The sequence below is a fragment of the Drosophila pseudoobscura genome, chromosome X (genome assembly GCF_009870125.1).
Source record: "Drosophila pseudoobscura strain MV-25-SWS-2005 chromosome X, UCI_Dpse_MV25, whole genome shotgun sequence".
Classification (NCBI taxonomy): domain Eukaryota; kingdom Metazoa; phylum Arthropoda; class Insecta; order Diptera; family Drosophilidae; genus Drosophila; species Drosophila pseudoobscura.
In genome coordinates this window covers 65841830-65868154 of record NC_046683.1, presented here as the reverse complement: position 1 = coordinate 65868154, position 26325 = coordinate 65841830, and the positions used below count along the sequence as shown (strand labels likewise).

The window sequence follows — 26325 nt, the reverse complement described above, 5'->3', positions numbered from 1 at the left end:
TACAACAACAATTTTTGTTGTTGAAAAACAATAACCCGAAACCCCGTTATTTGTGGGTCGATCCTGGCGTGTCACTGCTTCCTATGACCTTAAGAAAATCCCTGATTTTATAGAGTCCCTATCAAGGGTCAAGGATGTTTCCTCCAGTAATATATATTCTTGATTTGATACGTGTCCTTATCAAGGATTAAAGATATTTTCTCTAGCACAATAGCAAAATTTTAAAAAAATTAAAGCTAGAAAATGAATTGAGACGAAATCTATAAATATTTACATTGATCTATATTCTATATATATGTACATTCATATACTTATATAAAGCTAATATAATTATGAATTATGACAAAGCCATTGAGAATATGAAACGGAAAAAGTCTCAATAAAATTTTAACGAAATAAGCGTAAAATGTTTGTGCCTGCATTGATAATTCGATCATCATACATCCTACATCTTCCCGATTTTGGTGGCCATGTCCACAATCACTCCTAGATTTTCCTGCAATGCTTTCACTTGGTTGAGTGCATTCGCGTCCAGCATCTCACGGGTCACCTTCATTCAAAGGGGCTTCACCGAGATCAGACTCTTCTTGCAGAGTATGTGCACCTCGGCCCCGTTCTCCTGCTGTGCATGGATGGCCAGCGGGCTGACGCTGGTGGAGAGAATCAACTCCCCGGCGTGCGGCCAACATACGAACGGCATGGGTGGCTCTTTCTGGGGGGTCTCTCCACGCTTTAAATGACCTCTGTCCAACGATTGTACGATGGGGCGCGGCAGCTAGGAGCACTGGCGAGTGCGGCACCGTCCGCGATCGGTGCTTACTGAGTTACTGCGAGCTCGGCTGTCTGATGGCTCGGGACCTGAAGAGGATATGGTGTGCATTGCGGTAATATTAACAAGTATTTGCATTCACTCACCCTTCCACTTGTGGTCGTAGAAATATTTCAACTTCAGATTCAAAAAGTCAGATAAAGTCAAACTCATCCATCTGCTCCAGAGCGGCTTCGGCCTTGACTTGAGCCAGACGTACCTTCTCCTCTTGGTCTTACGCTGCGCCTGACGAAGTGACAGATTTCGGGAGCATTTGATTTGATTATAATTGGGATTTTATGGATAGGAATCGGGGTAGCCGGGTGCACGCACATAATATATGCATAATTTTCGAACTGAATCGAAACGAATCGAAACATACTACAATAAATTATATATGATTACATCAAGATACGATTCCAAATGGGCCTGGCTGGCATTATTAACAATCATCTACAAGTTGGCGTGCAGCGTCCTGATCAGGTTATCCAGCAGGTTCGACTTTGACTTCGACTTCGCCTGCGTCAAGTTTGTTGCACCCAGTCTGAGAACGTTATTTCGAATGAATATGTCTGCCGGCATTCTATGGAAATAGAAAAAAGAGCATGTATTGAATTGCGATTCTGTTTATGACGTTTCTCTAGTCAATGCTCACACTTTGGCCACCGAGAGACTGCCGAATTTGGAGAGCGGCACCTCGACCGGGTTGGGCGCAGGAAGGGCGACGAGGTGCGAGTCTTCTGCAGGTTAAGAGTTTAAGAGTGGATGCTACTCAGCTCTTTCCTGGCAGAAGGCCTTTCATGATCAAAATCGATTCACGAATGCAGGATATTCAAGATTTATACTAGTACCTAAAAGATTAGTTTATTGATAACTCAAATAGAATATAATTAAAATATTTGATAGAATGTCATGAAGAAGAGAGCATTGTTCGTTTTAATTCCTAAACTTTCCAGTGGTACTTGGAGCAGGGTTGACGACGGGTGCTACTCCTACACCTACTCCTACTCCTACTGCTACTCCGGCTCCACCATTGTTCAACAGTGCGGTTAGTGTCGCATGGGATGAGCTCAAAGTGGAACCTGCCACCAGCTTCGCCTTGAGGGGCGTCGTAGTGCTCCCCACAATCTGACCTTGTAGGCATGGAGTGGGCGAAGCAGCTGGCAGCTCCTTTAGTACGGAGTCCTCAATGGTGCCAGTCGTCAGCTGCTGTTGTTGCTGCTGTGACTGCTGCTGCGACTGCTGCTGCGACTGCTGCTGCGACTGCTGCTGCGTCTGCTGCTGAGGCTGTGGCAATGCTCCTTGAAGCAGGGCGTTCCTTAGATGACTGTTATTTGCCACCGTTTGCTGCTGTGGCTGTGGATGCGGCTGATTGGTCATGATAAATGAGTTGGTTATCAGCCCGCGGCTCTTGATGTTTAGGTCCACAAAGAAGAGCCTCATCTTGTGTATCATCGGATCTGGTACATTGAAAGTCATCATCAGGGTCAGATCGACGTTTGGCTTGTTCTTATACAGATCGTGGGTTTGATGCAGCCGACAGACCTCGTCGTGAAGGAGAAAGAGGAAACGTAAGTGGGTACTCTCGGCGGGAATAATGCCTCGGGCTGCTAGCCACTCTCGATCCTCGGCATCGGGGAGATAGCGAATGAGTTCCGGGTGCTTGCTGGCCAATCTCTCCTTGCCATCGGTGCCGAAGCCAAACGCTAGATTAGCCTGCACATCCAATACAAATTTTGTGCTGGTCGAGATTTGGGCCGTATTCCAAAAGATTTGGCGACGCACAGGCGTGGGCAAAGCTCCCCCCAAAATAGGTGTAACAATACGGTGCTGCTGCTGCTGTTGCTGTTGCTGCTGTTGGAGTGGCTGAACTGTCTGCAGTTGAGCCTGTTGCGGAAACATCTGCATTGCCTGGAGCGCGGGCATCTGATTCACCGTGGCAGCTGTGCAGGGCATAGGCTTGGTGGCGGCAAAGCCCAAATTGTTGGCGAACACTTTGTTGCCGATGGCATTCTCTTGTTGTTTAGCCACACGCTTGAGGGCCAGACGCTGTTGCTCCGACACTCCGGCCCCCAAGCGGTGCTGGCGTACAAAGTTCGTGTACTGTGCCTTGGCGTTCTCCAGCAACGCACATGACGACATCTTTTGAAGCGTCTCCTCATTGACCGACTGCTGACCCAGGTTCTCCTTTATGTTTCCAAATGCGGGCTTAAAGTAGTTCTACAAGAAATACAAAAAATAATGGTTGAACCACCCCGTAATTGTAGATGTGCCATGCAGGCATTAACATACATTCATGTAGCGTTTGATTATCTCATTGACTTCCGAATCAAAAGATTGCTGCACGCTGATGCGCAGTAGCTCCAGAGCTCTCATAGCGGACTCTGCACTCCCACCGCCTTCGATGTTTTGTGAACCGCCGAGCCGCTGGCGTATTCTCTGCAGCATGGTCTCTGCCATATCTGAGGTGGTCACATATTTCTGCAGGGATTTGGCAAAATGTTTGTGTTATTGTTTATGAATTATCATTAAAATGTTTTCTTTTACCAGAGGCTCTGTGTTCGTAGATGGTAGCTCGGCAAGCAGGGATAATGTGAGTGAGGTGGTGGCGGTGGCTTCTGGTGTCTTTTCCTTATCCGGTTGCTTTTTTGTCCCTTCTGCGGGGCTGGCAACTCGTGTATCCATCGAGTGCGTGGTCTGGTTGGAACAGTCAGAGTCATCCGAGGAATTGACTGACTGTATTTGCATTGCCGGGGAAGAACGTTGTTGGACATCGTTTGCGGTTGTCGTTGTGTTGTTTAACGATCCACCAACATCAGTGGGAATTTTCCAGCAGCGCTGAATTACCATGTTTTGAGATTTATTTGTTTAAGAGTCTAAATTATAAGTTGGCTGTTCAGGGAGCGAACCAAAACCTGTACAAAAACTTTGACTACACTTTTTCCCTGGGCGGGAGCTAAGCTAAGTCCCAGGGCCGCGTAGCTAGTGCGCAGTCGCAGAAAAGTCACCACCAAAGCCCACACCACACCATCCAGCTTGCTTAACAGCCATCAGCTGGCTGACGGCGTTTCTTCACAGTCCATGTCTAGCTCTCCCAGTTCCAAGCGGCGTTGATGGTCGAGAAGCGACTTGAGCCCGGCATATTCATCGCTGTCACCGTCCTCCTCTTCCTTGTTCGTCTCCATGGAGGTCTCGGGGTTCTCATCCTGCTCCTTCTTCTCCCAGGATTTCTTCACACTTTCTTTGGCCTGCTGCTTCCTTTGCTCCTTTAACTTTTGATCAAACTCTTCCATGTACTGAAGTACTAGCCTGGGCTGGTAGTCCTCGGGGGCTACATAGTTGCTATTTACAGGCAAATCCAGCACATCCGGCAGCATATAGGAAAATAGCCAGCAAACCAGCGGCGTTGTTCCGCACACGTAGCTAGCCTCCTTGTGGTAGAACAGGAATCCATCCAGTTTGGGTTGATTCTCCGTCCAGATTGGGTACTTCTGGAGGATTTCCTCTATCGCAGAAGCGTCCTCGAAGTCATAGTGATTAAGCAGCACAAAAGACTTATCGTTGTGAGCCCCCTTTTCAGCAAAATCGTCCTCCTCGAAACGGGCGCGCAGCCAATAGAACCGGAAGGATGCCTCGCAGTTCTGAAGCGATTGCTGGCCAAAGGAAAGGGCATCCAGCACGTAAAATGTTTGTGTTTTTTCATCATACACACAATCCAAGACTGTTCGGCACTTCTGCACATGATTATCACCCGGCAGCAACGTACGCAGCGTCATAAACTGTTTTCCTGCCTTGTTGTAAACTTTAGTCTTCCCATTGGTGGCTATCACCATACATCTTTTGCCAACCGGGCACGGCACTAACAGCCATTCCACGAGATTATCCGGCTTGTTTCGCAGCCACTCGGAGAGCTGTAGTCTGAACGGCGTTCCCTTGTCTTTGCCACGCTGCTTGCGGTGTTGTTTTGTCGGGGATTCTTCCGTCTTGTTTATAGGCCGGGCATCGTCTTGGACCTGCTGTCGCCTCAGCTTTTGTTGCTTCAACAGTTCTTGTTGTCGCAGCTTTTGTTGCTCGCCGCGATCCAAGCTCTTTTTATATAAATCTTGATAATTCGAGCTCATTTTAAAATTCTTTCTTCAGCTAGTGATGGTCTGCAAAAGCCGGTTTGTGATGGGCGATCTATCGTGTTTGTGGGAAGTATTATCGATTGGAGCAATTCAATCAATTCATCTCCCTTAAAATACATAAAGGACAAAGCAATTTATTTCGAATTTTCAACATTAGTTGCGCTTTGTTTATTAACATGATTTTCTACCACTATCCCCTCGCGATAGTTTGTGTATATATATATATCGATATATCAATGGATATGATAACAGCTGTTACCAGGAAGATCAACATTTAATTTTGCATTTATACCGGCATTTTGAAGAAAACACAATCCAATTAAACATTTAAGACATGAACAAAGCCTCGAGACTCTTCTGGCCAGCGCTGGTCACTCCCAAAAACGCCGTCGTCAAGCAGACAGAGCAACTGTCGCGAAGTCAAAAGGTATTTATTTACTATTAAATGTGTTACGAAAGAATTTCCAACCAAAGCTCCCCTATTTTCAGCTTCTGACCGAATTGGGCCTGGTTAAGTCGGGCAGCAATGGCACCTACCAAATAATGCCTATAGCCCAGCGTTCGGTAGATAAGTTTATTGACTTGGTTGATGGCAATATGAAGCGAGCCGGAGGTCAGAAGATCAGTCTGCCCATTCTAACACCCACAGGACTGTGGAAGAAGACAGGTCGACTGGAAGGCGACATATCCGAGTTCTATATGGTGCGAGATCGCAGCGGCAAACAGTTTCTCATGAGTCCAGTGCGTGAGTGCAGAATGGGGTGGTGTACTCCTGTTTATACAATACTTAAATCCCACCCATAGACCCACGAGGAAGCGGTGACTGCCATGCTGGCCACAACAGCACCTATTTCCTATCGCCAGATGCCACTACGCCTTTACCAAATCGGACCCAAGTTCCGGGATGAGCTGAAGTCCCGCTTTGGTCTGATGCGAGCCAAAGAATTCCTCATGAAGGATATGTACACATTCGATGTCTCGGAGGAGACTGCCAGGGGCACGTATTCCGTCGTTAGCGAAGCCTATGATCGGCTCTTCAAGCAGCTAGAGGTTCCCTTTGTAAAAGGTGCGTATAGCTTCTGTCGCTGTGTGAGATTATAGATAGTAACCAATCGATCTTTTAGTGAATGCAGCAACGGGGATGATGGGCGGGAGTTTGTCACATGAGTATCACTATGTATCGCCAGTGGGTGAGGACACACTACTGCAGTGCAGCTCCTGCGGCTATGCCGGAAACGCTGAGGTATTGGATTCCAAAGTAGAAGCCTCCACAGACTGTCCCAGCTGCCATAGCTCGCATCTCAGTCAAGTGCGTGGCGTCGAGGTGGCCCACACATTTCTGCTCGGAGAGAAGTACTCAAAGCCACTGGGCGCCACGTTTCTCAACACCTCGGGCAAACCGCAGTCCCTGGTAATGGGCTGCTATGGCATTGGCATCACACGCGTACTCGCCTCCGCCCTGGAAGTGCTGTCCACCGAACAGGAGCTGCGCTGGCCCAAGCTGTTGGCTCCCTACGATGTGTGCCTGATTGGTCCGAAGCAAGGTAGCAAAGAGCAACAGCCCGCGGAGGTTATAGAGAACGAGCTGCTGCAGCATATAGGCAAAATCTGTGGCGACCAGGAGTTGCTGCACGACGATCGCAAGGAACTGACAATTGGAAAACGTCTGCTGGATGCCAAGCGCCTGGGCCACCCGCTAACAATAGTGGTAGGAGCGACGGCTGTCCAGCAGGAAGCGCCCAAGCTTGAACTACATGTGAGCGGCGGGGAAAAAATGGAACTGGAGATAAATGATGCCCTCAAACTGGTGGCAGAGTATAGTCGCCAAAAGAAGAGCCTTCTGAAAGGCAATGCACTGCAGGATGCAGACGAAAGGATAAGTCAATCGGTTGGCCATCAGCTTTAGCTTTATGTAATAAAGGTAACAATAACACAAAACATGTCACAACACTATCTCGCATCCAGGCTGATTAACCCGCAATCAGCTTTGAGCTGTTCCTATCCTGCTCTCTGCGGAGTGGTCTAGTGCTCCGCATAGTCGGGCTCGGGTATCTGCGGATAGATCTGGACCTGCAGCTGTGGCTTGCGTGGTGGCGGAGGTGGCTTTGTCACCATGCTCGTGTACGACCAGGGCATCTGATTGCGCAGCTCCTCGCTGACCCGCGGATTGGCCGGCGGCGTCGGATACATCTCACTGTAACGATTGTTGAGGGCCGAATTGACCGCCAGCTGTTGTACTGCTGGCGAAGGAGCCCGCGCCAATGGCGACTCCACCGGTGGATAGTTGAGGCGGTCAGGATGAGCTTCGGTGGTGCGATAGGTATTGATATCCGGCAGAGGGGAGAGCACCTCCCGTTGCGGTGTCTGCTGTGGAGCTGTTGGCTCCTGCTGCTGTTGCGGTGGCAGGACCATCACCGGGGACTGCAAAGTAGTACGATCTCCGGCCCTGTACTGCTGCGAGTCTTGGCGCTGCATTTGCTCCGAGGGAATGAAGATCGGCAGCGGCTTGGGACGGATCTGTTCTGGGTATTGGGTCTCCACTAGATACTGCGGCTGAGTCTCAGGCTGCAGAGTCTCGACTACGGTTGCCTCCACCACGGCTTCTGGAACGGGTAGAGGTGTGGGCTGACGCGTAGGAGCCTGACTCCTGGTCACAGCGGCCGCCTTGGAATTGTTCTGTGCCATTATTCCAGAAATAGACAGACAGAAGCTGGCCCCGATGATGTTGAGCAGCCAGATAAGTACCACACGGCAGCTGAGGCACAGCAGAAGAATGGAAGGCGTCGAAAAGTAGACACCGAACGGCTCCAGTAGCAAATAGATCTGATCGAGCACGGTCTGTTGAGAGTCCGGATCGACATAAGCTCCAATATAATCTAATGCATCCCTCAGCGACTATTAAAGGGAATTATTTATTATTATTTAATCTTTGTGTGCTTGGTTTCCCTGCCAGATCTCCTTACCGTCGTGTGGCTTAGGTCAATGCCGTGATACACGCTGGCAACCACGTCCAGGATGCTGCCAGCCATCACGGACAGGAACCAGGGCCAGTAGGCTGCTCCAGCGATGAGCTTGGTAGTGCGACTGCACAACGTGAAGATTATCAATAGGGAAGTGGCTATCCAGAGACCACTGACAACCGCATAGGTGATCATGAAGATGTACTCCCTGTGCGTCACAGCGTACGACTTTTCCCAGTCCATTTCCAGGGTAGCTTTCTGGCCGTTCATCATTATCTCCGGGCTGCCACATTCCTTCTCTGTTGGAAGACCATTAACGTATCCATTATGATCCCACATGATCCATCATTATTTTGATATTGGATCTTACCAGAAAAGTATATCAATTCCATGGCAAACTTGAAGGGATTTGAGCCAAACTCCTCCACATCATGGCACTCCCGGAAGGTAACGCCCCAAATGGACAGGCCCAGATAGACGACTCCCTGAAGCTACAAGAGCGTTTCGGTTTTGGCCAAGATAAGTAAACAGTGCTAGCCGTGGCAACCCAAGCAGCAGTTATCTGCAGTGGGACTTACCAGTATGACGATTGCCATGAAGAGTATGAAGCACTTGGCGAAGCCATTGCCCATGCTTGCCATCTTGTTGGGCTCGAGGTTGAGGTTGTTTTGCGGTGTGTAATGCTCCCAGTGGTATCCGAATCGGTTTCCTGATTTCTTCTTGAGGTTGTGCAACCTCTGATCGATAAGACTACGTTCTCCACACCACCTCGGGGCTATAAATTCAATTAGAAATTATGTACAATGCGTCACTTTCAGTATCTAATCAAGTTCTAATTAGTTATGGGGGATTTTGCATATGGAAAAGGAAATAGAAATGCAAATGCTTTTCAATCATTCCTCAGAGAATCATTCTTTTCCTTTCTCCACTTTCATGGCACTTGGAAGAGCCCAACTAATCACCATTCCGCGGTTACTGGCTGAATCATCTGGCGGGGAATTACACTCTCATCGTCACTTGATACGCAGCACTTTGCTGATGTCCATAAACTATAAGCAGGCCTACAAAAAAAAGAACCACCCATACGTTTAGTGTTATCTTCCTCACCGATAGAGTTCTCGCGCTGCTCTGTTTCTGTGGACGGGACTGTTGGGCTGTTGGGCGATACGTGTTCGCCGGCTGCTTCCTTTGGACTGAACGACGCTCCGGGCCGCCTAAGCCTTCAATTGAATGGCCATCGACATCGGCAGCACCTACCGTGTCGTTCTGGTTGGAGTTCTTTTGGCTCGGCTCGGCTCTCTTTCTCTCTCTCTCTTTCTATCCGCCAATGATAAGATAAACCTAATGAAATTTTAAGGGTTACACCTGTTATCAAAACGCCAAGCAGGGCAATACCAGGGGCAGTGTACCGATAGCTCTCTCTCTGTCCCTGTCTCTGTCTCTGTGGACTCCTTGCCCAATTGCAGAGTGCAAATATTTAGCCCGCGCGGCTCACAGATTTTGTAATACAAATTGAATGCGTGCGAAGCGAAGGTCTTATCAGTGAGGCAACCATATATATTGTTTACTTTATCTTTTGTCATGTTATTAGTTGTACTCGTTCGTGTACATACTGACAAACATACAGATCTATAAAGCGAAGGAGTAAATATAGGCGGCAGGCAGGCCTGCCCCCTGCTAAATAAACAAATAAATGCAAAGGCAGTAGTTAGCAGGAACTTAAATACTATAAAACTCACAGCTGATCGGACACGGATCAGGGATGTTAGCGCGGGAAACCCCACCTGTCACACGTTGCATATACTCGTTGTCCATTTGGTCATGCGGAATGGTTCTTTCTCTCAAAGAACTGCCACTGGGTTTTCTTTATCAATGTTAAGACTCGCCAGCGTGGTTACTACTACATGTTGTACCCACATATTTCGTGGATGGCCAGGGCCAGCGGCGGAGGTGTCTTTATCGAGGATGAGTCACGGCGAAGAATCACCTAAATTGTTTACGGCACTCGCGGTACTCGTGTGCTCGTGTTTTGATATACAAATGCCTTTGATGAATGTCTTCTATACTAGGTATCACTAGGTTACTGATAATAGAATACCCCTGCATTACTCTGAGTGTGCAATTCAACAATTGAATGAAAGGGCGATGCGAATCTTCGACTGCTCTTTCCTCTTCGAATTCATTAACACCCACTACACAGGAGAACACGCCCCACAATTTCACAATATTTAATTAACCCAATTGAGTGCCACAATCCACAGGCACATCCAAGGGGAACGGATCTGAATGAGTATTTGCACATTATTTGCACATCTACGATACGTGAGGTTTTTCCCGATCAGAGAGCTTTCTGAGATTCTGGGAAGGTTCGGCATCGCCCCGACTTCATGCCTCAGTGAATCGTTGCTATCATCATAGAGTCGGCGCAGAGTCCGAGTCTCATTCCCCAATGCAGCATCATTGTTTAAGCCAACAATTAGAGCCTCAAATTTGGCGGAATTCCCCGGGCCCCCTCCATCCCATCCCCATTCACACTCGCACTAGTACTGGTACTCGTTGAGCGTGCGAGAGTTTTCTGTGTGAATTGGATATGCAAATAAAGAAGCGAATCTCTCGCCGATCTTCGGATCAAATCACATGACTTTAATTGAACTTCGAGTGTCATAAATATGTGTGAGTATGAGAGGGGGATGGACTACAGCTACATGGATCCAGTGAGTCAGGAATGTCCTAAACGCGGGACGAGAGGATTACGGGATCGGCCTCCACCTCGGCCACCTTCTCCTTGAGCTTCTCCTCGTCCTTCTTCAGCTTTTGGATGGGCTCCTCTGTGGTGGCTGCCGAAGTGGATGATGATTCTGGGATGGTGGTGGTGGTGTTGGCGTTGGCGTTGGGGCTGCTGCTGCTGCTGTTGCTCTCCTCCTCTGCGGTCTTTAAGGTTTCAACTGTTGTGGTGGCTTCCTTTGCTGCGGGTCCCTCAGTGGTTGTGGGTGTAGGAGCAGCGCTCGAGCTGGAACTGGAAATGGAACTGGAGCTGGCGACAGCCTCTTCAAGACTCTCGAGGGGTGCCGTCGATGTGATCGAGGTCTTGGTGATGCTGATCTTGGTCTGCTTGCCATCGCTGCTATCGTTGTTCGAGTCCTCCTTGATGGTGGCCGAGATCAGCTTGGTGTGGTGCACCTGGAAGGTGGGAATCAGGGGCAGAATGCCGCCGTTGTGTGGTTGAACGGAGACATGATCGATGATCAGGTGAGCGGGCAGACCATCCTCACTTCCGGGCACCTTCTTGGTTGTCTGCAGCAGAATCTTGCGGGCCAGACCGTCGTCAGTCGAGGTAGTGTCCGTTGCCGGAGTCGACTCATCCGAGCGCTTGGTCAGAGCATGTTCCGAATCCTCACTGACCTCCTCCGTGCCGGGCTTCACCTCCTCCACCTCGCTGTCAGGGGCACTGGCCGAATGCAGGCTCAGGGCGGACTGGAACAGACTGTCCTCCAGGTCCCCAATCAAACCATGGAACGAGATCTGCTTCAGTTCAGCGTCAGGATTGGCTACCACATGACGCTTGACCACCTCCTGCTTCTCCTGCGGCTGCGCGATGGCCACAAAGCCGGGAAAGATATCGCTCAGCTGGAAAGGGGCAGCCAGACTCGTGGCTGCCAAGGTCGCCAGCAACTAGAGGCAAAAGAAGAAGACGATGATCATCATCCAGTCTCCAATTTCGATTTGTGGGGCATTCTACTCACTGTGGATAAAAGAGTGCACTTCATGGTCGGTGCTGCTGGTTGCGAGAGTTGCGTTCGTCTCGGAGTTCAGATCGATAATAAGTTTACAGCCCCAGAGCGGGCGAGTTTTTAAAGTTTTTCGCCGTCGAAAGTTGCGGATCGTCTAAGCTTTATTATTCCGTTCAGTTAGCACTTGGAGCGCCTCCCGCGAATCGCTGCCCGAACTCGTTTTGGTGCCTGCCTGTGCGTGCCTGTTTCCAATGCTACTCCACTGCCCAATGCCCAATGCCCAATGGCCAATGCCTCACCAAGCCGGCGCCAAGTTCTCCCTTAAATTATTCTATGCTCTCCCTCTATTATTGCTTAAAATTATATTCTGCTTCAAGGGTAATGCTCGGTTGAACCTACCAAATTAATGGTAAGATATTGAACCTTCGTTAGGCTAGAAAAATGAGTTCAATTAGTCGAAATGTATACCAAGGATTCCCAGACTAGAGAAGCAGCAGTGAAGCTTGAGGCAGGAATTTAAAAAAAAAATAAAAAATTTGTATTTGTTGATTGTCTTAATTGCTGGGAATTAACATACATTTACTAAAATAAATCAATAACTCAATTCCAAGAAAGCAATCCAAAATAAAAACAACGTTTGACACTTTTGAAATGATAAGATTTTTCAGCTAGAATGGAAAAATAACCAAACCAGTATACATATGTACATACATACATACATATGTATGTATCTACATATGTGCATATATCCAGACACGCGTTGGGTGCTCCAAAATGGATGCTAACCAAAGCAGCGGAAGAGCAAATATTTAAAGATATGTACGTGCATATGTGTATGTATCTGCAATATGTGGGATCCAACGATGCTGCTGTGCCTGTCGAGGCCTGTCTGTCGAGGAAGGCGAACAACCGACGACTGCACTTTTTAGTGAATTTACAATTGGAATGGCGGGCTCTTTGACACTTCATAATTAGAGTGCATTGCATTCCACATATTCACGTACTCTTCAATATGAGATCTGATCTGAGATCACCAGGGCACACAGAGCTCATTTATGGATACATGATATCCCAAAATGTGCGAATTAATTTCGAAAATTTTCCGCTGAAACAAAAAGCAAAAAAAAAACCAAACAAAAAAAAAGTTCACCCCCTTTCTAAGGTGAAAACTTGCTGAGGGAAACGGCGCCGCTGCTGCCGGTGGGAACTATCATATCTTGCCTCTGGTTCCAGAAACCGCAAAACGTGTACTGCCAGAACGATCCACCGAAAAAAACGGAGATCTGGTCTCCAGATCCATCTGCGATATCAGTCATGAATGGAAGTCAAGATCGGGCTGGTTATGCCAGAGCTTTCGGCGGCTCTAAGCGGTTAACTATAGTGTGAAATGAGTTGTATATTATTTCATCTTTTATAAAATTAAATTTGATTACAAATTAATGATGCTTTTTGTGCGCCATATGTTTCTTTGTGGATTCTGCCAGTACCATATAGAGTGATAGAATACCATACCTTCCTTTCTCATGAAATCTCACATTAATTGTACTCGTTTTATGGGATTTCACAGTCTACGTCAGAAAACGTGTCGTATGCGTAATGTTAGCGACTTGGCAGACAGGCGCGTGTCCCCAGACCACATGCAATCCGATCTGGAAGTAGTGCGTCATTGGGGAGGTGCAATATTTATGGACTTATTTTTGGCCAGAGTCGAGGAGTAAACACGGTGATCTCTGATCGACATCGATGGACGCGACTCTCAGTGGGCGACGATTTTGCACCAAGCTGAGATTTGCGTAGGCAGCCCCTGTGCTGGCTGGTGTCTGAGATTCGTTGGGGATTGGATTCAGCGTTAGACGGGACAGTCCCTCGGACACGCTCCAAAACGAGCACAATTAATTAGAGTCTGGCCCCGGGATTGGCGATAAAAACAATAACAGCCTCTGTGCCCTGCTCCTCGCACCCTGCGCCTGCCTCTTTGCCTGGTCGAAACGGAAGCCAACGGATCTGCCTAGAAACTATAGCCATAGCGCCGGAGTGGAGTGGAGTGGAGCGGTAAACCTGTCGGGCAATTAACAGATGTCGATAATTACGCGGAATCGCGCCTTGTCCGACGTCCGAAGCTTCTCCGCAGTCCGCAATCCGCCGACAGTCCGACTCAGCTGACTATAAAAGCGCTCGGATCTGCACTAATTAACTTTAAACGCGCGAAAGTCAGCCGAGGAACCAGAGCTAGAGCCAGAGCCAGAGCAAGAGCAAGAGCCAGACAGCAGAGTCGTCGCCCAGTCGTTTCCGTTTCCCAGTTTGCCATCGCCCTTGTCCGATTTGCCCGAAAACGAAAACCAAGATGCAGATCCACCAGGCTGTACTCGGAGCCACTGTGCTCGGCATGTTGTTGGCCTTCAGCTGCTCTCTGCCCGTTCTGGACATCAGCTCGGGCATCGACAACGCCACCATTGAAGAACTTCGGGCCAGTGTGAATGATACGCCCAAGAATCTGTAAGTAGCTTCAAGGGATTACCATCTCCTTTACCCGAAGGGTTACGCTACTACAACTGTCGCAATCGTCTGTCGTCTTTAGGTACGTGGTCAAGGCAGTCGTCTATGAGATCGGCATCCTCACAGAGGTGGGCGAGAACGACACCAGCTTCGAGAGTCAGGAGCGTGTGGACCTCACTTTCTACGACACGCACAGCAACAAGAGCCACATCGACCTTGGCAACATTCCCCTTCCCATCCAGACGAACGTCACCGGTCAAGTGCTCACCGGCATCGCCCCTGTGAACCTTGGCGCCTTCAGCAGTCCCCAGGAGCTGCTCGAGACGCTGCCACTCACCGGCAGCATTGTTAACATCACCCACAGCGACACGGCCTTCTACCAGCTGAGCAGATCGAACACCAGTGCCGCTGACAAGCCCCAGATTCTGGACAAAGACGCCCTTGCCCAGTTGACGCATGCAGCACAGCTCTTCCCGCCCAGCAGCAGCATAGGCCAGTCGCTGCCAGTGAACCCGGCAGCGGATAACGAGGTGGCGCTGGCCGATCAGGCCACCAGTTAGACACACACACAAACTCTAACTGAAACCATACTACGTGATGCAGTGCGTTGCTCTCCCATAAACCTTTAGAATTACATAGTTACATAGACATATCCTTCATCACACAACACACTTAAGCATGTAGCCATCGGTGCTACGAGTCGTAGAAAAGACTGGACGAGGAAATCACACACACACACACACACACACACACTCCACTCGCTCTCACACAAGCACAAGCCGCCGACAGTTGCCATGGTCACACACACACATCCATCACAAGGTTGGAATTTCTATTTCACTTTTTTTTTTTCTATTGTAAAGTAAAAATAAATTTCGCTTTAGTGCTAGATAAATGCGTTGTCTATCCGTATCCGATCCGATCCGTCCAATGATAACTGGGGGGTGCAGGGCTATGCAGGGTGCTCCGTCTTAGGTGTCACATCATGTGACTGCTAAAAGCATTCACTTCTCACACCTCGGCCACGGAAACGGAGTTGAGTTTGAGGTTGAGTTGATGCTACACTGCCACATTAGCGAACGGGATTCAGACTTGCTCCATTTCTCAGAATCCACAGGTCCCCTCATCTCTCTATACGTATGGTAATTTCAATTATTATGTACAATCTTGAGGCTGGTATAGATGGATCTTTTATATTAACTAGGTTTTTAATTTTATCATTTTCAGTTGTTTTGTGTTGTGTGGTTTTTGCTTTATAACTGTAGTACATTGATCTTACAAGATAATAGATGATATATATATATATTTTAATTTTAATATTTTTATAAGTAATATAAATATAAGTTTAAACTTTTACACGAAAATTAAAAGGTTGAACGTCTCTCAGATCAGTTACATCCTCACTTTCTCCTGCGTCATTCTCTCTGAAGAAGAAGTAAGAGTGCGATTCGAGAACCCAGTAGGGTCTAGGGTCTGGGGTCCAGGGATAAAGATTATGGATGGGCGTGCGGGTGCGGGCGTCATTCAAAATGTATATACATTCTGCAACACAAAATTTGGATACTCGAACTTCTTGTAGTATAAATAGTTTAGTTTTTAACTAATTTACATAGTCATCATGCAGACGATGCGCTCTGGCGGCTTTACTTCATCACTTTCAAAATATTCATAAATATATATACTATGATCTATAATCTACAGCTAAATGTACTCGTATGTATGTGGTCTATCATCGTATATATATCATAGATTAGTAGTAGCTACAACTTCAACATATGTGCACACTCCACTCCAAAAAAACGTACATATATCTGTTATCCGTAATCCGTAACTAAAATAGTATCCGTATTTAGATTTATCAGTTATCGTGAATCCTGTAGCTGGTGTGAAAGATTTAACTGTAGCATAATTTACTTTAGTTTATTCCGGGGGAAGGGAAGGTTACGTTAGTAACACTTTCTCCTTATACTTTTATACACTTCGGACACTTAAGAAACTAAATGGATGTGACCGACCCGTCCCATCCGTCCCACGTCGTAGAAAAGTAAGTGGACGTCGTCACGGTTTAGATCTGCTTACAAAACTAAACCTAATGATAAAGCGCCTGCCAATGCTGAAAACTATGCGAGATTAGGTTTTTGGTTGATCCAACACGGTCTGTTTAATCTGTGCAGATATAAAAGGAGAGATTAGCATTGGACTCTATATGGGAGCGAAGGATAAAGACGAACCTATAACATGACTCTCCATATTTGTGATGCGTGGCTTCGATGCGGGTTGTGGTATGATGGTGATCTCATCGTTGATCTTCAGCGGCTTCAGCAGCGAGTCGTTGGCTGCCCCCAGGGATCGCGATATAGAGGCAGTGGAGGATCCACTGGACTGCGCGCTGTTCTTCTTGCTGTCCATCGCCTTTCTGGCCACAGTGCTGTGGGCGGTATACACGTGCGTCTCGAACTGTTTGTACATCCCAAAAGTGGCCGTGCACACGGTGCATTTGTACGATAGATGTGCGGGCTTCAGGGTCATGTGATGATCGCGCGATACGTGATTCAGCAGCTTCCATTGATACATCTGCGCAGATAGAAAATAGCAGTTAGCAATGGGAATCACAAATAATTATGACTAATCCCCGATGATGAGTAACACTTACCCTTCCACAAACGGGACAGCGACCGGCGTCTTTGCCCTTGTTCGCCGCCTCCTGCATGGAGCTCGTGACCAAGCCATGGGAGCCCAGCAAATGCCTCTCCAGTCCCTGATCCGTAAAGAAACGGAACTGACACTTTTGGCAATTCAGTGGCGGTCGGTTGTAGATCATCTTCGGATGTATCTGCACAGAACAATAGAATTCAATAGAAAATTCACGTTAGAAAACGAACACACAGGCAATATGGAAACTCAGCTTTACCTTCACTTTGTGCATCCACTGCATGTGATTGCGCAGCTGTTCTAGATCCTTGATGTAGCCATCACATATCTCGCAGATGACGAACTGAGCCTTGTTGTTGCCTGTGGGCGTCTGGCCAGGCTTCATGCCAGCTGCCGCTTGCGGCACCTTGCTGGACGAGGGGGACGCACCACCGACGAGCGCACTTTGGCGAGGTAATGGCGTTATGGAAATGCTGGGCTGCCCTGCCATCGGCTTCTTGGATGCCTGCTGCAGAAACAAAGCGATATTTGAGCAAACCATCTTTCACGTTATCCGATTTGATTTGATGATTTTACCTGGACAAGCTGACCCGCGGCTAACTGATAGCTATTGGGCAGCGTGGAGAGTCCCGTATTGGCAACGGCTCCACGCACAGGCGTCTGAGTGCTCCGCACCAAATTGGGCTTCGGCGGCGGTGGGGCACGTTGTCGCATCTTGGCCGCATTCTGGGCGGCCAGGGCAGCTGCCTGCATGTTCCTGGCCTGAGCCTGGGCCTGCTGCTGTTGAATGGTGGCCAATGCCGCCTTTTGCGCCGCTGCCTGTGCAGCCATGGCCTGGAATAAAAATAAAACATTTTTAATCGCAATTCCAAAAGGAAATCCCAATGGATATCGCTTACCTGATAGGCGGTAGCTGTGCCTACAAGCCCATGCCTGGGCTTGATGCGTGGTATCTTGGCAGGGGCTTCCCAGTCGTTGGGCGGCGCCAGATTCAATTCCGGGCGGAACTTTTTGGCGCACACCGGCTGATGGCGCGCCAGCTTGGCCTTTCCATTGTCCTCGAACCCGCAGTTGGGACACTGATGGTATGGCAGTGGCTTGATCAGACGTGCCTTGATGTTGTGCACGGCCTCCATGTGGTAGACAATTTCCGTGGCATTCCGGATCTCAAAAGTGCAGAAATTGCATTTGTACAGGACGCCGTTCATGTGCGGCGTCTCGTAGTGGTTGGCCATGGAGAGAGCCGACTCCGATTTGAAGTTGCAGAACTCGCAGCGTTTCATCGTGAACTTGAAGGGGGCGTTTTTCGTCTTGGAGGCCTGCAGGTTGCCCGATAGCGCGGTGATGGCCATCTCAAAGTCCTTCGGATCGCGCGTGAGGGATTTGCGCATTTTGCGCTTCTGGAGACGCAGTAGATCAGCCTGGACATACTCCTGCACGAGACCCACGCCAATGTCCATGAAGAACTTTCCGAGCGGACTCTCAAAATAGTTCTCCTGTCCGGGTTTTCCGCTGTTTGCCGCATTGTTGGCCGGCACCACTCCCCCTGTGGCCGCCAGGGCTGCCGCTGGCTTGATGGCTCCCTTGAGGGCAGTCAGATCATCGTTGGCCTCCTTGATCAGTACCTTAGTGCGCACCCCGGACTCCGAGTCGTCGTCGTCTTCGTCATCGTCATCTTCGTCCGACTGCTCCGACCACGATTCATCGTCTGCCCGCTTCTTTTTCTTCTTGCCCTCGGCGGAGGGATCCGCTGGCTTGACCTCCTTGTTCTGCTCGGTCATCATGTCGAATTCGTCGCCTTTGACTGCCTCGGCGAGGTCTTCGGGCGACAAGGCGTATTTCGTCTCAATGGACCTGATCACCTCGCGAATGTTCTCGTGGGGCGGCTTCTCGTAGATGTAGGGCACAATGAACGATGGCGCCTCGAGGACGAACATGTCGTCTGTGAGTCCTGGCAGGAGATTGGCATTGTTGGTCATGCTGGGCAGCCCCGTGAGGGACAGAGTCGGGGGATTCAGCTGGGCCACGTTGTTCCCCGCCATGGGCACCAGCTTAGGCGGCGTCACACCGAGATTGGTGGCCGCCCCAGTCACCGCATTGGTAATAGTTACTGGATAGATTGAGTCCCTGGGTCCCACAGACCCTGTTGAAGCTTCGTGTGGCATTAGCGAGCGGGCATCCTTGATGGTCAGCTGGCCCAGGCCCAAGGGCGTGCTGCTCCGCTGCCTCTTGTTGCTGGGCTGCTGGTGCATATCGTCCGGGTGGTCGCTCTTGCGCTTGCCAGCCAGCCCCATGCCGCTGAGCGAAATACTTGGCGGCGTATCATCCTCAATGACCACACAGTCGTCGTCGTCGTCATCATCATCTAGAACGGGCGGCGGCGGAGGTGGCGCTGGCTTGGGCGCCACTGTTGCCACTGGACTCTTTTTGATGGGTGGCGGTGGTGCTGCGGCCTCGGAGTCAGAGTCGGAGGGTATCAGCACTGCATCATCCGAAGATTCGGCACCGCTAGAAGAAGCAGGCGGCTGAACTGGGATCTCGGTGCAAGCTGGCTTAGCAGGCGGCACCTTGAGGTCCGACATATCTTCCATTTCCTCGTCGCTGTCCTCATCCAGATTAACGACACTCATATCGTGGTTGCTGGCGGCTGCCTTAGCCTCGGCTGTGCTGGCCTGGCCGTTCTCCTTTTGTGGGGACTTCTCCGCTGGACTGTGTGGGCTTGCCACAAACCCATTCAGGGTCTCCTTCTTTTCCCCGCTGCTCTCCTCGTCTTCGTCCTCGTCTTCCTCGTCGCTGGCCGACTTGATCGTCTCGCTTTGCTGGCTGCTCTCCTCGCCGTCTAAGTCCTCCGCCAGCTCTGTTTTCTTTTCGGTAGATGCTTCCTCCTCCTCTGTATCGGGCTGTGTGGTGGCTGCTCCCAGTGGGTCTTCGGCCTCGCAGCTGTTCTCTGCTGTGCTGCCGATCTTCTCCACATCGTCTTCTTCGGCGTCCTCAGCCTCTGGCTCATGATCCCCGTTGGTGGTGGCTTCCTCCTCCACTGTGTCCATCTCTTCGTCGCCCTCTGGCAGCTTGGGCTCCTTGGAACTGCTGCTTGTGATCTGTGAGTCCTCGCCATCTTCTTCTTCCTCTGTCACGGTTTCGGTTTCATCCACATCCATCAATTCCTCTGGACCTGGAGCCTTGGGGGAGGCCTCCACAACATCATCTTTTGTGATCTCCTTGCCGCCGGAAGACACTTCTTCCGCCTCCTTGGCAGCCGGCTCTGGTTCAGCCTCTGCCTCTGTCTCTACCTCTGTCTCTGGCTCTGGTTTTGGTTTTGGTTCTGGTTCTGGCTCTAGCTCCAACTCCGCCTTCTCATCATCGTTGGCCAGCTCTATCGCCTCTGTGGAGCTCTCTTTACTGTCGGCCTTGGCTCTGGTCGGGCTTGATGCGCTGGCAAGCTTTGTTGTGGGCTCGGCCACGCCCTCCGGCAAGACGACATCAACTTCAGTCATTTGTTTGTCTGTTTTCTGGTGTGTGGAATGTGCCTTAGTCGAGGTGTATCTTGGCGCTGTATCTTGTGTTTCTGGAAGGAAGAAAACAAATTGGATTTAGTATTGGTAGGTTAACTCCTCTAAGTGCCGATCGGAAGAAATCGGTAAAAATCGGATGAAATATTTGCAATAACTTGATAGCTTCTTCTTGAGACGAACCGGAAAAATTGGCACATGAAAGAAAACTAAGGTATCGGAGGCAACGAAAGAGCAGCACAAAGCGGGCGGCACAAAGAGTAAAAATAAAAAAGAGCCAAGACTGCAGAAAGAGACGAAGAGGAAGAAGCGGAGGGGAGAAGAGAACAGAGGAGAGGAGAGGAGAGGAAAGGAGAAGGCGAGAGAGATAGAGAGAATAACCATCACCGAAAAAATTGAAAATCTAGGTGAATTAAAACCCATTCCAAGTTAGGGAAAGAGATGGCTATGGTGCTGAGGCGGGGGGATTGGGGGAGACACGGAGTCGAGGATGGATAGTATGGTAGGCGGAGAGGGGCTGGGGCAGGGGCAGGGGAGTTCAAAGAATGGATTGATACAAAATGGCTGCCATATTGGATTAAAACTAAAATACAATTTAATATGTAATGAATGCATGTAAATTACATAAAAAACGTTATATGCAGGGAGTATTTATATAAATGGTTGCACATTACTATGTATTGATATATAATGTGGCATGCCATGCACATATTTACTTATATACAAGTATATATTTACATACATATATGTTTGTATGTATGTACATACAAACATACAGACGAACAGTTACCGAGCAGAACCAACAAAACGATTGACATACATACATACATACATACAGACGGACAGACAGACAGACGGACAGACACACAAACACAGCGACAGGCGAGCGCACAAATATACAAACATACATATGTACAATCTATATATACAACCGTATGTAAGTATGTCCGTATATATGTATGTTTCTGTGGAGATACATACGGACACGCAGACACTGGGATGATGACGGGACAGGAGGGAGGGCAGGGCGGGCTGGTGGAGGTGAACGGCAGAGCGGAGAGGGGAGGGGTGGCGAGGGGAGGGGATACGGCCGGGGTCCGGGTGAGACGATGATGACGACGTTTGTGGTGTTGGTTGTTGGTTGGCTTGGCGGCGTGGTGGAGTACTTTGGTACAGGAGCGTGTTTTTGCGCTAGTGTGCGTACATATATATATATATGTACATGTATATATATACGCGTGTGTGTTTGGTTGTGTGTGCGTGTTTCTATGTAGGTGTTTGAATGTTATATGTATATATATACATTTTTAGTGAACTAAAACTACGTTGCAAAGAACCATCCGATATTTGGTCAAAGTTAATTTTTGCACTGCAGCAACAACATTTTGCAGCTGCTGCATCTTGTTGTGTCGGTGCGGTGGCGTCGCCCACGCCAAGTAGCCGAACTTACATTTACATTGCATTTCACAGTTAGCAGGTCGCTGTTGTCCTTACTACTCCACTCTCTTAATATGCAACAACTCTCAAAAAGATCGCTCTGGCACGCTTTATTCCAAACAACAAAAATTCTTTTCGTGGGGGTGAAGAAAAAAACGGATAGAACGCCGAGGTAAAGCGCGACACAAAACGACAAACAAGGCAAAGCAAACTGGAAATGTGTGAGGCGGAAAAAGCAAAAACAGAGTTGCATAGAACAGCCGGGCGCGCTCAGGGTTGCAACCGTTGCTGGGACGAATTATCGGAAATCGATAACGCCGAAATGCAAAAAATTGAACAAGTGCCATATAGATTTCATTAATTAATTTGTATTTTAAGGCCGTTCCTCTGTCGTTCGATCTGTCCTCTGTCCCCCAGCTGCTGACATAAACACCTTTGGCGGTTGCCGGCACTGCCGAGAGCACTGAATGGAGATGGAGAGCCGCACAGAGAGAACACAAACAGTTTTGCGCTCTAAAATAGCGAATGGCAGTGTGAAGCGCATGGCCACTGACAGTGCCAGTGTATTGGTGGGCCATGTGAATGAATGGTACGACGGGAGGGAAAACAAATTTGACAATTGTACGCGCGCCACGAACGAAATGAACAAAACAAAACTGAAACGGCATTGCCTTGTCGCGTCGCCGGTGTAGTTGATAGATTTATACGTTTCTTGTCTCCTTTCTGCATGTGCAGATATTTGAAATTAGCCCGCGCGAAACGTACTATGGTGATGATGGTGATATCGGATTATTGCTGATGGGAAAATAGTTACAGTTCCAAGACGGAAATTCTCCCCGGCCCCCGCACACACACACTCGCACACACACACATACACGCTTACACGTATACTAATACTAATGCATAGCGTCTTAAACTCAATCACGATACTTTTTGCTGGCGCTGCTGATGCTTCTTCTTCTTCTCCAACTTATTTCAGATTACGTTGCCTCTCTTTCGCTCCCATGCGTACATATGTATGTATATATATATGAATTTATATATATATATATATATATGTATGTACATTGCACGCAGCTACAAACATACGTATTTATATATGTACATGTGCATACATATGTATATGAAAGCATGGGTGTATGTGTGCGATTTGGTCTATATGCAAGTACAAAATTTGAAAGTAACCCGCTTCTCACCCCCGTGATCGGCAACTGGTAGGACGGTTTGTATGTAGTCCCCCCTCCACTACTGGGTTCAGTTCATTAAAAGACTCAAACTATCCGCTATAATGCCCCGGTAACAAGCATTTTATGTTATACATACACGTGACCTTTTCTTGTTCCTGACTTTGCCAGTCGGATACAATATATCTGAATTCTAATTTGTAACTATGGGATGTTTCGCTGATAGGAAAATCCTTTTGGAAGCACACTTTTTAACTGCATTAATGATCAAAATTGGTTTTATTATTTGTGTGCATTAAATATCTTTTGAGGGATAACAATTTGAGTGAAAATCTGATGGTTAAGAAAACTCTTTGCGATTGAAAGAATTTAGATGTAACCTTAATATTAAAGAGTTGGAAAAAAGCCGCACAAATCTCGAAATAAGTTGTGGCATTTTTTATAGGATTAGAACAGTTTCTTGAAACTAAAAAAAAAACACACACACACACATTTTAAGGATCCGGGAGATGGTTTAGGTTTATCCTTTTCATTTTCGCACATTGATAGTCAACAGTTTTTCAGGCGGCACTCACCTAATCATTCACAGCAAACAACCTCAATGGGTCGGGACGGGGCTGGAACTGAACAGTAACTGGAAGCTGGAAGCAGGAGCTGGAAAACTGGAAAGCTGGAAGTTCTCGCCTAATCCTCTCCGCCTTCGCTGTCCTCTTCGTCCTCGTTGAACGACAATTTGCTGCTGCTGACGGCAGCGGCCTTGGATTTCTTGCTTCCCTTATCGGATTTCTTGCTCTTCTTGGGCTTGGTTTTATCAGCCTCCTCCTCGACGTTGGGCTGCTTGACGCGTTGCTTGAATACAATGGGTTGGGACAAGTCCGCACGCTTCTCGGCCAGCTCTGGAGGTGGGAGGATAAGCAAAAGGATAAGGTAAAAGGTTGATTAGAAAATTGCACAGAAATCGGTTTAAATTACAATATGCCAATGATGATGATGGCGACTCAGAATCCGAACTATGCCACCTAAAACCTATGCCCGCCCCCTGCTCTGCAGAGCCCCAATATATATCTCTTGTGCGAGCGTTTTTCTCAGCCCTGACCACTCTTCCCCCCTGTGCTCCACCATCGGATTCGCAACCCGAACGACAAAACGGACAACTGCTGGGCCCCCGTCCCCCGCCCCGCTTCCCGCATAGCCAGCTACCTCCTCCACGTCCACGTCGCTGTCGTCGTCAAGCCACTTGCCGTACTCTTTGCTTGCTTGTTTCGTTCATCATTGTCTCCTCTTTGCCTGCTTCCTTCGTTCGTTCTTTCACACGTTTTCACCCGATTTTCTGCGCTAGTGTGCAAGTGGAGGGACGGGACGGGAAGGGACGGGACGCGACGGAGACTGAGCGACTGTGGCGGGCAACAAAGCGACAACCGACAAGCAGCAGCAGCAGAAGCAGAAGCAGCGGCAGCGGCAGGCAGCTGTTGTTGGGCCGCTGTTATTTGTTAACTTCTTTGCCGGCTGCTTTATCGTGCGCTCCACTTTGACTATGATTTTCATCACATGCTTTGCTTTGGCGGAGCCCCCAATGAAAATGTCAGTGTGTATGCCTTGGCCATTGTCTAAGTATTCCGTGTCCGTGTGGGCGTTTGTGTAAGTGTGTGTGTGTGTGTCTTGTCGGTGCGAGGGTGCTCCGCTGGCCACTAATTGCAAAAGCGAATCTCCGCCAGGAATGGGGTCGGTTTTGAGGAACGGAATGGGTGCTGTCACGGTAACCATGACGGCACGCCAGTCCAGTCCAGGCCAGGTGGGCGGGCAGCGCAACTCCGGCTCCTGGCGGGCGTGGCAAGTTGCAAACTCCCAGCCAGAAACATTTTCGAGGTTAGGATTGATGAAGTTATCATCAAAAATCGAATTTTCCATTGCCAAAATATACAGCACAAACATCAAAAAACCGTTTTCTTTTTCTCTGTCAAACAACGCACCAGAGCAAATTCAAAATGTGGAGCGGGCGCCGATTCTGCGATTGTTTTTCGATTTTTACAGTTGGGATTTGGATCTCTATTGTTTATATTTTATTTAAATTTTCATTTGCAAAAATGCAAAGACACACACAAACACGCGCGCACATTCAGACGCACACACGACACACGTAGCATGTACATACGGGTGTATATATGTATGCATATATGGTATATAGTATATAGTATAGGGCAGAAAGAAGCGTGGAAAACGACCGCCGCTCGATTCTGACTCAACCGAACTGAAAGTTAAACACTGCCACAGACAAACTACATCCTACCTACGCACACACCGACACCATACCATTGCAGCTGGCGCGTACATATATACATATATGCCGGATGGGTGCGAGAGTATTTGTGTGGGTACACATACCTTTGGCGGCTAAACGTTTCTCCTCGAGCGCCTCCGCGGCGGATAGATCTCCGGCCTGCAGCACCACCACCTGGGGCTGTTCGTCCTCCCTTTCCGGCCGTTCCTCGCCAGAGTCCGAGCCCTCTGGGTCCTCGTCTTCGAGTCGCTGGCGCTATTCCAAAAGACACAAACAGAGCAGTCACGTTAGGGTCATGAGGGCGCTTTGGAGGCCAGATTCGGTTCGCGCGAAACTTACCTTTGTGTCGACGGAGGGCCCCTCTTTGTAGCCTATTTCCGCCTTCAGCTTGGCCAAAAAACTGGGTTCCTGCGGCTTGACGTAGGTTATATTGTTTCGCTTGGACATAGCAACGTCATGAGGATCTATTTCACACGAATTCCTCACGGGTTTTTATTTTTATTTTGATTGCTTCTTGGGTGGGAGAGGGAGTTCTGTGTTGACCAGCTGACTGTTGATTGAAGTGCTGGAAAGCGTACGTTGAGGGAACTAAAAATGCGCAAAACCCTGCGGTATGTCACTTAATTGATTTTTTCTTCTACGTATTTCGGTATGTAGCTTAATTAGCGTACATTTATTGCAATTCAAGCTATATTTTGTGCATTTTCTATGTAGTTTCTCTGATTGGTATCGATAGACAACAGCTGTGATAGGGATGCGTTTTTACTATCGCAGTAATAACACGCGCTAGTGCTAAAATAATGGCTGAGTGAGGCAGTGCACTTTCAAAAGCAGTTACTTTTTGAATGGCGCTCTTATTTGAATGAGTAATCCGTCATCAGACGCAAGCATTCAGAATGATTATGTACCTCCGAAATATATACTTTTACAAATAAATCTATCTATGGAATGCTGGAACTTGGCGGTGTTTTCGTCTCGATTCCCAGGGAACTGCAATCAATTTGCAGATTACCACACGCCCTCTCTCTCTCTCTCTGTATCTCTGCCAGGCTGCAACAGCCACAAATGGACCCCGAAAAGTGCCTCATAACTTACAAGTTTTCCACTTCACCTGCAATTCGATGCCCGGAAACAAATTTGATC

At 48.5% G+C, this 26325-nt stretch overlaps 8 protein-coding genes across 10 annotated transcripts; 2 read left to right on the top strand and 6 right to left on the bottom strand.

Annotated features, from left to right (window-relative positions):
• Positions 1 to 1639: 1639 nt before the first annotated feature.
• On the bottom strand, positions 1640 to 3692 carry LOC4814124 (uncharacterized). Its single transcript, XM_033382506.1, has 3 exons — positions 3356 to 3692; positions 3101 to 3289; positions 1640 to 3028 (listed from the first exon to the last, which is right to left on the bottom strand). The coding sequence occupies exons 1-3, from the start codon at positions 3656 to 3658 to the stop codon at positions 1745 to 1747; spliced, it is 1776 nt and encodes a 591-aa protein (XP_033238397.1). The 5' UTR covers positions 3659 to 3692; the 3' UTR covers positions 1640 to 1744.
• On the bottom strand, positions 3470 to 4963 carry Snup (snurportin-1). Its single transcript, XM_015186981.2, has one exon. The coding sequence runs from the start codon at positions 4927 to 4929 to the stop codon at positions 3859 to 3861; it is 1071 nt and encodes a 356-aa protein (XP_015042467.1). The 5' UTR covers positions 4930 to 4963; the 3' UTR covers positions 3470 to 3858.
• A 264-nt stretch (positions 4964 to 5227) lies between these two features.
• Positions 5228 to 6873, top strand: ProRS-m (prolyl-tRNA synthetase 2-like protein, mitochondrial). 2 transcript variants are annotated; one of them, XM_001354248.4, is made up of 4 exons: positions 5228 to 5362; positions 5425 to 5676; positions 5740 to 6001; positions 6060 to 6873. In XM_001354248.4, the coding sequence occupies exons 1-4, from the start codon at positions 5270 to 5272 to the stop codon at positions 6839 to 6841; spliced, it is 1389 nt and encodes a 462-aa protein (XP_001354284.1). In that variant the 5' UTR covers positions 5228 to 5269; the 3' UTR covers positions 6842 to 6873. The 2 variants fall into 2 exon arrangements, with proteins under 2 accessions (XP_001354284.1, XP_015042468.1); XM_015186982.2 differs by lacking the exon at positions 5228 to 5362 and having other exon boundaries at positions 5588 to 5680.
• Positions 6825 to 9181, bottom strand: LOC4814107 (uncharacterized). The gene is made up of 5 exons (XM_001354249.4): positions 9003 to 9181; positions 8474 to 8670; positions 8266 to 8386; positions 7899 to 8194; positions 6825 to 7830 (listed from the first exon to the last, which is right to left on the bottom strand). The coding sequence occupies exons 2-5, from the start codon at positions 8534 to 8536 to the stop codon at positions 6958 to 6960; spliced, it is 1353 nt and encodes a 450-aa protein (XP_001354285.4). The 5' UTR covers positions 8537 to 8670; positions 9003 to 9181; the 3' UTR covers positions 6825 to 6957.
• Positions 9182 to 10508: 1327 nt separating this feature from the next.
• On the bottom strand, positions 10509 to 11761 carry LOC6900991 (cell wall protein DAN4). Its single transcript, XM_002134651.3, has 2 exons — positions 11639 to 11761; positions 10509 to 11567 (listed from the first exon to the last, which is right to left on the bottom strand). Exons 1-2 carry the CDS (start codon positions 11660 to 11662, stop codon positions 10626 to 10628), a joined length of 966 nt encoding a protein of 321 aa, XP_002134687.3. The 5' UTR covers positions 11663 to 11761; the 3' UTR covers positions 10509 to 10625.
• A 2050-nt stretch (positions 11762 to 13811) lies between these two features.
• LOC4814056 (uncharacterized) lies at positions 13812 to 14871 on the top strand. The gene is made up of 2 exons (XM_001354250.4): positions 13812 to 14122; positions 14205 to 14871. Exons 1-2 carry the CDS (start codon positions 13971 to 13973, stop codon positions 14680 to 14682), a joined length of 630 nt encoding a protein of 209 aa, XP_001354286.3. The 5' UTR covers positions 13812 to 13970; the 3' UTR covers positions 14683 to 14871.
• Positions 14872 to 15726: 855 nt separating this feature from the next.
• Positions 15727 to 20304, bottom strand: MEP-1 (zinc finger protein MEP-1). 2 transcript variants are annotated; one of them, XM_033383911.1, is made up of 6 exons: positions 17674 to 20304; positions 17351 to 17608; positions 17034 to 17282; positions 16776 to 16955; positions 16354 to 16696; positions 15727 to 16288 (listed from the first exon to the last, which is right to left on the bottom strand). In XM_033383911.1, exons 1-6 carry the CDS (start codon positions 20266 to 20268, stop codon positions 16284 to 16286), a joined length of 3630 nt encoding a protein of 1209 aa, XP_033239802.1. In that variant the 5' UTR covers positions 20269 to 20304; the 3' UTR covers positions 15727 to 16283. The 2 variants fall into 2 exon arrangements, with proteins under 2 accessions (XP_033239802.1, XP_033239803.1); XM_033383912.1 differs by having other exon boundaries at positions 17034 to 17279.
• Positions 20276 to 25951, bottom strand: LOC6900992 (uncharacterized protein KIAA1143 homolog). The gene is made up of 4 exons (XM_002134652.3): positions 25522 to 25951; positions 25287 to 25437; positions 23480 to 23800; positions 20276 to 20339 (listed from the first exon to the last, which is right to left on the bottom strand). The coding sequence occupies exons 1-3, from the start codon at positions 25627 to 25629 to the stop codon at positions 23589 to 23591; spliced, it is 471 nt and encodes a 156-aa protein (XP_002134688.1). The 5' UTR covers positions 25630 to 25951; the 3' UTR covers positions 20276 to 20339; positions 23480 to 23588.
• Between the last annotated feature and the right edge of the window lie 374 nt (positions 25952 to 26325).

Excerpts from the sequence above, each read along its gene's own strand:
- LOC6900992 (XM_002134652.3), bottom strand. The coding sequence starts at position 25,629 with ATGTCCAAGCGAAACAATATAACCTACGTCAAGCCGCAGGAACCCAGT. Across the intron at positions 25,438-25,521 it reads GGCCCTCCGTCGACACAAAG|CGCCAGCGACTCGAAGACGA; the intron begins GTAAGTTTCGCG and ends CTTTTGGAATAG. Across the intron at positions 23,801-25,286 it reads GAAACGTTTAGCCGCCAAAG|AGCTGGCCGAGAAGCGTGCG; the intron begins GTATGTGTACCC and ends TCCCACCTCCAG.
- LOC4814124 (XM_033382506.1), bottom strand. The coding sequence starts at position 3,658 with ATGGTAATTCAGCGCTGCTGGAAAATTCCCACTGATGTTGGTGGATCG. Across the intron at positions 3,290-3,355 it reads CTACGAACACAGAGCCTCTG|AAATATGTGACCACCTCAGA; the intron begins GTAAAAGAAAAC and ends AAATCCCTGCAG. Across the intron at positions 3,029-3,100 it reads TAATCAAACGCTACATGAAT|AACTACTTTAAGCCCGCATT; the intron begins GTATGTTAATGC and ends TATTTCTTGTAG.
- LOC4814056 (XM_001354250.4), top strand. The coding sequence starts at position 13,971 with ATGCAGATCCACCAGGCTGTACTCGGAGCCACTGTGCTCGGCATGTTG. Across the intron at positions 14,123-14,204 it reads AATGATACGCCCAAGAATCT|GTACGTGGTCAAGGCAGTCG; the intron begins GTAAGTAGCTTC and ends TGTCGTCTTTAG.
- LOC4814107 (XM_001354249.4), bottom strand. The coding sequence starts at position 8,536 with ATGGCAAGCATGGGCAATGGCTTCGCCAAGTGCTTCATACTCTTCATG. Across the intron at positions 8,387-8,473 it reads TCATGGCAATCGTCATACTG|CTTCAGGGAGTCGTCTATCT; the intron begins GTAAGTCCCACT and ends ACGCTCTTGTAG. Across the intron at positions 8,195-8,265 it reads GGAATTGATATACTTTTCTG|AGAAGGAATGTGGCAGCCCG; the intron begins GTAAGATCCAAT and ends GTCTTCCAACAG.
- MEP-1 (XM_033383911.1), bottom strand. The coding sequence starts at position 20,268 with ATGACTGAAGTTGATGTCGTCTTGCCGGAGGGCGTGGCCGAGCCCACA. Across the intron at positions 17,609-17,673 it reads GCACAGCTACCGCCTATCAG|GCCATGGCTGCACAGGCAGC; the intron begins GTAAGCGATATC and ends TTTTTATTCCAG. Across the intron at positions 17,283-17,350 it reads CCGCGGGTCAGCTTGTCCAG|CAGGCATCCAAGAAGCCGAT; the intron begins GTAAAATCATCA and ends TTGTTTCTGCAG.
- Snup (XM_015186981.2), bottom strand. The coding sequence starts at position 4,929 with ATGAGCTCGAATTATCAAGATTTATATAAAAAGAGCTTGGATCGCGGC.
- ProRS-m (XM_001354248.4), top strand. The coding sequence starts at position 5,270 with ATGAACAAAGCCTCGAGACTCTTCTGGCCAGCGCTGGTCACTCCCAAA. Across the intron at positions 5,677-5,739 it reads AACAGTTTCTCATGAGTCCA|ACCCACGAGGAAGCGGTGAC; the intron begins GTGCGTGAGTGC and ends TCCCACCCATAG. Across the intron at positions 6,002-6,059 it reads AGAGGTTCCCTTTGTAAAAG|TGAATGCAGCAACGGGGATG; the intron begins GTGCGTATAGCT and ends TCGATCTTTTAG.
- LOC6900991 (XM_002134651.3), bottom strand. The coding sequence starts at position 11,662 with ATGAAGTGCACTCTTTTATCCACA. Across the intron at positions 11,568-11,638 it reads AGTGCACTCTTTTATCCACA|TTGCTGGCGACCTTGGCAGC; the intron begins GTGAGTAGAATG and ends TTTTGCCTCTAG.